Below are 8,737 nucleotides of genomic sequence, written 5' to 3' on the forward strand. Positions count from 1 at the left end.
TGAGGGACTGTTTGGGCGCCCCGGCAGCCTCCCCGCCTGCGTGACCAGGGCCGGTTTGGCAGCGGTTTGGGCTGTGTGTGGGCTCGTCGCGGTAGGGGATATAGTGCTTGTTTATGGTCCCACTCACCACTCCCGGCCAACGGGGCCTCGCGGGGCGTCCTCGTTTGCAGTAAAAGGCCTCTGCCATCGCTCAGAGTCCCAACCATGTCGCATGTGATCCTCCGCGCCGCCGCGCCCGAGTATGTAGTCCCTGCCAGATGCGACGTCGTCGGGGAGGGCGTCGTCGCGGGCGCCAACGTCGTCATGCGAGCCCCTACGGCTGTCCAAGGGCACGTCTGGGTGACCAGGGGCGGGGGTCGAGCCGTGAGTGCTCCGCCGGGGCGAGCTTCTGGGTCCATGGGACCGCTGCCGGACCCATCCGAGAGCCTCTCCGGACACGTTCGCTCGACGGCCTAGTTGGCGGCCGATGTTCGAGTAATGGAGAAGTCTGTCCGCGCCTAAGGATTCTGCCTTTCCTATTCTGCTCTACTACACACAAGGATTCTTGCTATTCTACCTCTCACTAGATTCCCCTTCCCAGGTTCCTCTTCTGCTCAGATATTCTGATTCTCTCCCCAGACTCTCCCATCTTGGCCCCGCTTTCAGCTTCCTGATTCTCCATTCTCGTTTCCTCCGCTTCCTTTCCGATTCTCTAGGGCAGCCAGAGCCAATTCCTGATTCTGCTCCCCCCTCCCGATTCTCCTGTCTCTCTTCCTATTCTTGATGCTCCATTTGATTCCTGATTCCTGATTCCTGATTTGTCGGATGCCCACATTTTGACCGGGATTCTGATTCCTGATTCCTGATTCCTGATTCCAACATTTTGACCGGGATTCTGATTCCTGATTCCTGATTCCTGATTCCTGATTCCTCGGAGTTACGCATTTCGGCGGGATCCTATGTTGGCCTGACTCTCCGAACTCCTGAGCCGATATTGCGTGTGCGCGGGGCTTCACACAGCTCACTCAAACTTCGCCCGCGGCAGCATGCTCAGGCGCGGGTCTCTCTGGCGCTCCAGCCTCACGTCAGCGCACTCAGCGCTTAGGCCTCGGTCCGGCGTCCGCAAAGGCGCAGTGTGTGGTGCGGGCTCTGCCCGCCCCCCCGAGGAGAGGGGGGGGGGGGCGCTCCCGCGCGGGGGGGAGCCGAGCGAAGCTCGGCTCGGGTTCAAACTAACCCTCCCCCTTTTCCCTTTTTCTAAAACTGCTCGCTGCGAGCGGCTCGCTTCTAAAACGAGCTCGCCGCGGCTGTCGCCGCGTCTCGCCTGTCTAGGCGTCGTGATGCGTGTGTGCTTTTGAGCTGGGCGTATAAGAAGAAGAAATTGAAGCACTCCTCCCATTGACTTAGTACGAGCCCCGAGACACGAGACAGCAGCCTACCCGTTCTACACCCACACCGCCGCGGAGCTGCCTAGCTGGCGGGTGCATTCACAGCGAGCCCGCGGGCTTGGAGACCCAATCAGACAGCACTCCCCACAGCAAAAGAGCAGACGTGCCGCTGTGAGCATCGCTGAGCAGCACCAACGACCGCTTGCGGGGTCGCCGCAGGCCGGCGCCAAGCTGCATCTGACGCCGGCATGCCGTTCAAACCCCGGCACCAAGCGCCCGCGGGAATGGGAGACCGCCTGCCCAGAATTAAGATCGGCCGCGCACTGCTCTGGCTCCACCATGCCACCGCCCATGAGATCTCTGACGCACGTGTGATGAGCCGCCGTTCAAAAGCGACTGTACTGTGCGGAGCGCGGAGCGCACTTCGATGGCAAAGTGGGTGGCGCAGAGGATACGGCGCGTACACATGAGCGTGATTGGTTGAGTGAGCATGCCCAGATGGCCGGCCGGCCGGGCTACCGCCCCTCGACGGGCAAAAACAGGAATCAGGAAACGAGAGTCCGGCCGGGTTGCCAAGAAATCGGCGGAGAGCGGAAAATTCTTTCCGGTATCCGGAGGCAGAATCCGCAACCGCGCGACAGAATCTGATAAGGCGAGAATCGGACGGACAGAATCAGATCGATTAGGCAGAAACGGAAGCTGGGTGAGGAATCCTGCCCGGAGGCTGAGTGCGTGGAAAGGGGACGGGCAGAATCAGATCGAGTAGGCAGAACCGGAAAAGGAGAGTGAGAATCAGGAGAAACGGACACGAATCCCTCTCGAGCCTCCGCATACAGAATCCTGTCTTGGGTGGCAGAATCGCTAGTGCAGAATCCTCAGGCGTGGACAGGGTTCTCCAAGACTGCGCATTTCGGCGTGAGCCGTGAGCACCGGCTAGTTCCAATTCACTCTGACACGCTAATCTTGAAAACGCGTCCAACGGAGCTCCGTGTTGCTCCCAGCGGAATCCCCCGCGCTTCCTGCGGCCATGGCCGATGATACTAGTATGATAGGTCATCTGGCTACCGCGAGCGCGACTCAACTCGCCGACATCGTCCGATGATGGTGCCTCAAAGTCAGCCTTCGGAGGCTATCGTGGGGTCGAGCCGGCAGTAGCCGTGACATGTGGTTCCACCACCCCTCGTAGGCTTTGCCTCTGACCGCCACCGTTCCCAGGCTGCCTAATGGGGTGGAAAGGAAGGCTGGGCGAGCGTATAGAAGCGTGCTCGACCTCGTCGTGGCAACCTGTACGGCAGCGCTGGCAGGCGCGATGAGCGTCGTGCCACCTGACCCAAGACGGGTCGCAGGCGTCGTACCGAGCGTGTCGAGACCGTGTCCTGATGTGATCTGCACGGGTGAGTCACGTCGGCGTCAAAGTAGCGACGTGCGACCTGTCAGAGCTTGATCTCCGATCTCAGCGGCGTCGAGTCGTCTCCGGCGGCGACGATTTGGTACATCTCCAGGACGCGCAGAAGCAGCTGCGACCCCGCGGAGTGGACGGGCGCACACCGCGCCACCTGCTGTGTGACGCCGTCCACTCGGCGGGGTCGCAGCTGCCTCTGGAAGGCACCGAGATTGATTGATTGATGGGAAGGCGAAACACAGTCCGACCAACGACTGGGACACCAACGCGGTATGGGTGGACGCTAGACGGGCGATGACGGTCACACAGGAGCGACACACAGAACCACAAGACAAGACACTCAGCCAAACTGACTGCCACACATCCTGAGCGAACTTCCCTAGTCACCCGCGGCCGGACTCCATCCGGCACGCGTCGCTGGGCGCTCAGAGCTGCGTCCCCTGCTCGCCACCCCGACGCCCAAGGCGCCCGAGCGAACGACAGACGGCACGCGAGACTGATTGCAATCCCGCCGACCGCCAGGCCGAGGGATGATGCGTGCGTGGTCTTGTAGTGGGTCTCGGAGGTATAAATACCGCGGGAGGTATTGATTGATTGATTGATGGGAAGGCGAAACACAGTCCGACCAACGACTGGGACACCAACGCGGTAATGGGTGGACGCAGGACGGGCGATGACGGTCACACAGGAGCGACACACAGAACCACAAGACAAGACACTCAGCCAAACTGACTGCCACACATCCTGAGCGAACTTCCCTAGTCACCCGCGGCCGGACTCCATCCGGCACGCGTCGCTGGGCGCTCAGAGCCGCGTCCCCTGCTCGCCACCCCGACGCCCGAAGGCGCCCGAGCGAACGACAGGCAGCACGCGAAGACTGATTGCAATCCCGCCGACCGCCAGGCCGCGGGATGATGCGTGCGTGGTCTTGTAAGGTATTTTTCTCATGGATTCTTCTCTCGTGTGTGTGCCAGTCCGCGCCAGTCCGCGCCCTTGTCGTGCCAGTGTGCTGTGAGAGAGGCGTGTATTTTAAGAATTCTTCTCTCGTGTAAAGAATTCTGCACACGGATTTTGTTTAAACCAGTGAGGGGGAGGCGGAGGCGGAGGCAGGGGCACCTGTGACGGCCCCCTACGAGAAGGGCGAGTACCGGTTCGCGCGGGAGAAGAATTGCGACCTGCGTTTGCTCGACTTCGAGACGTTCGGCGGCTTCGGGGACGGCGTCCGCAGAATTCTTCGGCAGGCGGCGGACCAGCTGAGTAACAAACTTTCGCACGCTCAGCACCTCGATGAGGTCACATGGACCACCAAGAACTGGCACGGGCTGCAGATGCAGCGCTTGTCTGTCGTTCTCCACACCGCCGTGGCGTGGCAGACGGTGAACGAGCTAGCGTGCGGGGACAGCGGCATTGTGCATGGTGCGGAGTGCATTGCCGTTCTTAACGGAGTCGCTTAGGCGGCTCCGGTGGTGTGCCGGTGATAGTACTAGCACGCGCCAGTTCGCACCTGTGTCGAGCCTGTGTGCTGTGAGAGAGAGTTGTGTTGTTTGAATTCTTCTCACGGACCGGCTACTCGAGTAGTGCGCCTCGCCGCCCTCGCGGGAGTCGCTTAGGCGGGTGTTGGTGCCAGTGCGCGCCAGTCCCGTGCCAGTGTCGTGAGAGGGAGTTCCGCCATGGCCATGAACAGCGACGCCTCCACCACCGCGGCGCTGGTCTGCGCGCAATGCGGCTCGCCCATTTCGACCGCCGAGGAGCTCTGCACCGAGCGGGTCGACACGTTTGCGCGCGCCGTCTACGCGTACGAGCTCGACGTGCTCGACGAGGAGGCGTGGTGCTACTCCGCAACCAACCCGAGCGACACGCGGTTCGACGTCGCGCGGTTCCGGCTGCCGGCTGACGCGGCGCGGGCTTGCCGGCTGCGCTTTGAGGGCGTGCCGACGGCGGAGCACTCTTGGTTCCCGCCGTTCCTGTGGAGCATGGCGTGCTGCGAGCGCTGCCGCTCCCACCTCGGCTGGGCATTTCACCGCGAGGGCGCCTCCACGCCCGAGTTTGTCGGCCTTATCCTCACCCACCTGCGGGAGCGGCAGCTCACCGAGGAGGCGATGCGGGCGGCGGCGGAGAGGCCGCGGCTGCAGGCCGAGGCAGCCGCCGTCGCGGAGGCGACGCTGGCTGGCTTGGAGGGCGTGCCGGCGGACGTGGACATGCAGGCGGTCGCCAGCGTCCTCGAGCGCCGCGTTCTCGACGAGCTGCTGCAGGATCCGGACTTCCGCCACCCAAGCGTGCTGCGTCAGCGTGCAGTCCCGAGCAGGGCGGTGGTCCCTCGCGACTATCCGCTGAGCGCTCGCCGTCGGGCCGGGGAGTTCCCTCCAGCGGCCGGCGCCGACCCGACAGAGAGGAGCGCGGGTGAGGCGGCGGCGGCGGCGGACGCGGCAAGGGCGGCGTCTGCGCGTGCGGACGCCGAGGAGCGCCACGTCGCTGAAGTGCTCCAGAGGTGGCGAGTGGCGAGTGCTGAGCCTTTTCCTCGCCAAGACGCCGAAGTGCAGAGCGACGTGGCGAGGCAACACGACGTGGCGAGGCAACATTACGAGGCGAGGCAACACGACGTGGCGAGGCAACACGACGAGGCGCAACACGACGTGGCGAGGCAACGGCTGCGAGGCGAGGCAGTGGGCGAGGCCTCTGTCCCCGAGCGGGGCGGGGCGGCGCCGGCCGCTAGCAGGGACGAGTGGTTCGATGGCCTGTCCCTCCTCTCGCTGCTGCAGCCGTCGAGCCCCTCTGGGCCGGCGGCGGAGGAGGAGCCGCGGGCGGACGCGCCGGGAGGCGGCGGAGAGGGAGAGGCGGGTGCGGGCGGAGAGGGAGAGGCGGGCGGAGGGGGAGAGGCGGACGGCGAGGGAGAGGTCAGTTGGACGCCCGGCGGCGGGGCGATCGACGCCGGCTCGAGTGCGATGCTCTCCCTCGCACGCGCGGTCATGGCCGCGCAGGGCCCGCGGCCGTCCTTCGCCGACTTTTGCGTGGACGTTCCGGCCAGCAACCCCTTCAGTCCCCGCGGGACCGTGGAGGACGTGGACTGAGCAACGAGAGAGGCCCTCTCGTCTGAGAAGGCATTGCCTTGCCCGGCAACGGCTCTGCGGGTCATACGTCAGTACTTAGACCCTATCATAGAGCCTGTGGTGTGGATGTGGTCGGGGGAATCTCGTTACTGTAGCACACCCTGCACATGCCTCTACGCTCTCGTACTTTTATTCTTGAATCTACAGTCTTCGAAACGACACCGCGACTCCGATGACGTTGTCTAATCGTCATACGAGGGAGGGAGGGAACCAATTGACAGAATCTCACATAATGACAGCTGATCCTGAAACATCTCGCGGTTCTCGCTAAACGCACTCCATGACCGATGACGCACTCTGACTCCTCCCCTTACGGCTGAAGTGGCGGCAGGGCGAACTTCTCCCCTCCCGTCACGATGCTGCGATCAACGGTTGCGGGCGGCTCGCCCGGCGGCTGGTGCAACCGCACGCCGGGCGCGGCGTCGACGACGTGCCTTCGCATGTCTAGCCCCGGCATCAGCGCCGTGAGCTGCAGCCCGCGCGGCGTGAGCTGGAACAAGCCGACGCTGGTCACGTAGAGGACGCTCTTGCCGGCGGCGAGCGCCCTGGCGCCGCTGAAGGTCACCTCGCTCACACGTGGCACGAGCTTTGCGCCAACCTGCCGCGCCATGCTCAACGAGCCGTCGGCGCCCACGGTGATGGTCGCCTGTTGCGAGAACGGGCAGACAAAGATGACGAGCTGAGCGCAGTCGATCAGGTCCATAAAGCCGCCCGGCCCGACGTAGCTCGCAACGTCCCCGCGCTTGTTGGACACGTTGACGTCGCCCGCCTCGTCAAACTCGAGCGCGCCAAGCACCACCGCGTCGAGGCTGCCCTGCATCCGCTCAAACGCTTCCGCCGTGGAGACCATCTCGTCCGGGAAGATGGAGGCGCCGAAGAGCATGCCCGGCGCCGGCACGCCCCCAAAGACGCCGGTCTCGACCACCATGCGGAGCTGCTCCAGCGCGCCGCACTCATCTAGCACCGAAGACACCTCCTCGGGCAGGCCTGTGCCGATGTCCACCAGCGCGCCGGCAGACACACGCGAGGTGAGCTCGTGCGCCGCGAGGCGCGCCATCGCGCGGTCGATGTCGCTGCGCACGGGCGTGGCGTTGGCGAGCTTGCACATGAGGCGGGCGGACTGCAGCCCCTTGCCCTTCGAGACGCCGTCGGCGCCGTGCTGCAGCGTGAGCCACGAGAAGGGAGAGCCGTACGTGGCGCCAAGCACCTGCTCCGTGCGACCGTTGACGACGATGGCGTCGACGTGCTCGGCGTTGATCCAGACCTGCATGCCGCGCGCCGCGGCGTCGTCCACGACGGCGCCGACCTGCGCCACCACCACGCCGCCGCCTCGCTTTGCGGCGGTCGCCATGTCGTACGACTCGTTAAGGACCGCCGCGCCGTGCGAGTAAAGGTTGCCGCGCCGGTCGGCCAGCGGCGCGTTGATGACTGCGGCGTCGATGCGGTCGACGCCGAGCGAGAACTGGAGGCCGCCCGAGTCGGCGTCGGGCACCACCAGGTGCGGCGCGCCCGGCGTGAGCGGAGAGCCGCGGCCGCACCGCGGGTCCACAAAGGTGCCGACGCCCACGGTCGACACGAGCTGGGGTTGCCGCCCGCCGGCGAGTCGGGCGAAGAGCCTCGCGATGATGCCGAGCGGCAGGATCTGGACCTCGAGGCCGGAGTCGGGCCCCTCCGCAAGCCGCAGGAACTTGGGGAGCGAGAGCGTGTGCGACACAACGAGGCGCGTCACGAGCCCCGGCAGCGCCAACTCCTCGACAGAGCCCCGCAGGATGCCCTTCCCCTTTGCCCCGTTGCCTCCCGGCCCGACCACGGTCAGCCCGCGTGGTGAGGCGGTGGCGAGGTGGCGCCGCCGCAGCGCCCCCACGAGAAGGCTGGGCGCCACGTTGGCCGCCACTCCCGAGAAGGCCACCACGGCGCCGTCACGGATGAGCGTGACTGCGGCTTCGGCGCTCATGAAGCGCGGGTTGGCAGCGGCAAGCTCCGCATCGTACGCCGCGTGGTCGATGCTGAAGGCGCTCCACCCTGCACGAACCCACATCGAGCGGACCAGGCGAAGGGCGATCGACGCTTTCTCGACGAGCGTCAGCACGTCGGGATCACGATGCGGCAGCACGGCCCAGGCAGTGACGGAAAGCGCGAGGAGCGCAGCGAGCGCAGCGAGCGCTCGGACGGCAATGGAGAAGTCGACGGCACGAAGAGCGAGGTCAACGACGGAATGCAGGGCTCCGAGCGCGACCGAGGGGTCGGGCCGCGGCGCGGCGAGAAGGCAGGCGACGGCGACGGCGGCGGTGGCGGCAGTGGTGGCCGTGACACGGGAGGAGATGGAGGACTTGGTGGTGGAGCTCGTCACAGTGAGGACGAACGAGGAGCGGGAGGAGCGCGAGCAGGAGCGGGAAGAGGCGCGGGATGTCATTGTGACCGAGAAGAGTGGTCGGGGAAGGACCCCGGCAAGCAAGCAAGGGGCTCTAAGGAGCAACAAAAGAATTCAACGCGATTTGTGGCGCGCAGCAAAGAAACGCTGGTCCCGCAAAAGATCGCAGCGGGAAATCCCACTGACTGGCAAATTCCTTCCCGACCCACACAGACGATGGGAGAGGCAGAACAGACACGCAGGCAGGGCGAGACGGGCGGCGGTAGGAGGACTTTGCAGACAGCTTCCAGAGACACACAGAGATTATCGAACAGCAGCGCTCGGCAGCACGTCGACGACGACACGTCCTTGTCCTCTCTGGCGTACACGTAGCGATCAAAAGAAGGTTTACAACTTGGAGCACTTGGAGTGCAGTCATTACAACTTAACTCCCTCTCACGACACTAGGCACGGACGGGACTGGCGCGTGTCTTGTGAGCTTGTTTGTGTCTGT

General features: G+C 64.7%; 3 protein-coding genes across 3 annotated transcripts in view; 2 read left to right on the top strand and 1 right to left on the bottom strand.

Annotated features, from left to right (window-relative positions):
* EMIHUDRAFT_457058 (hypothetical protein) overlaps nt 1-1,084 on the top strand; it is a gene marked incomplete at its 3' end in the record, with an annotated part of 1,992 nt that extends 908 nt beyond the window's left edge. The window contains exons 3-4 of the mRNA XM_005780481.1: nt 195-339; nt 1,034-1,084. Coding sequence (XP_005780538.1) covers nt 195-339; nt 1,034-1,084 — 196 coding nt within the window. The remainder of the gene's footprint in view (nt 1-194; nt 340-1,033) is intronic.
* A 3,388-nt stretch (nt 1,085-4,472) lies between these two features.
* On the top strand, nt 4,473-4,838 carry EMIHUDRAFT_47771 (hypothetical protein; the record flags this gene model as incomplete). Its single annotated transcript, XM_005780482.1, has 1 exon — nt 4,473-4,838. A coding segment is annotated over one exon (366 nt), but the record flags the coding sequence as incomplete, so codon positions are not given.
* A 1,204-nt stretch (nt 4,839-6,042) lies between these two features.
* EMIHUDRAFT_366369 (hypothetical protein) lies at nt 6,043-8,315 on the bottom strand. Its single transcript, XM_005780483.1, has one exon. It carries the CDS (start codon nt 8,284-8,286, stop codon nt 6,184-6,186), a length of 2,103 nt encoding a protein of 700 aa, XP_005780540.1. The 5' UTR covers nt 8,287-8,315; the 3' UTR covers nt 6,043-6,183.
* Nucleotides 8,316-8,737: the final 422 nt, after the last annotated feature.

Source organism: Emiliania huxleyi (genome assembly GCF_000372725.1).
Source record: "Emiliania huxleyi CCMP1516 chromosome Unknown EMIHUscaffold_214, whole genome shotgun sequence".
Lineage (NCBI taxonomy): Eukaryota > Haptophyta > Isochrysidales > Noelaerhabdaceae > Emiliania > Emiliania huxleyi.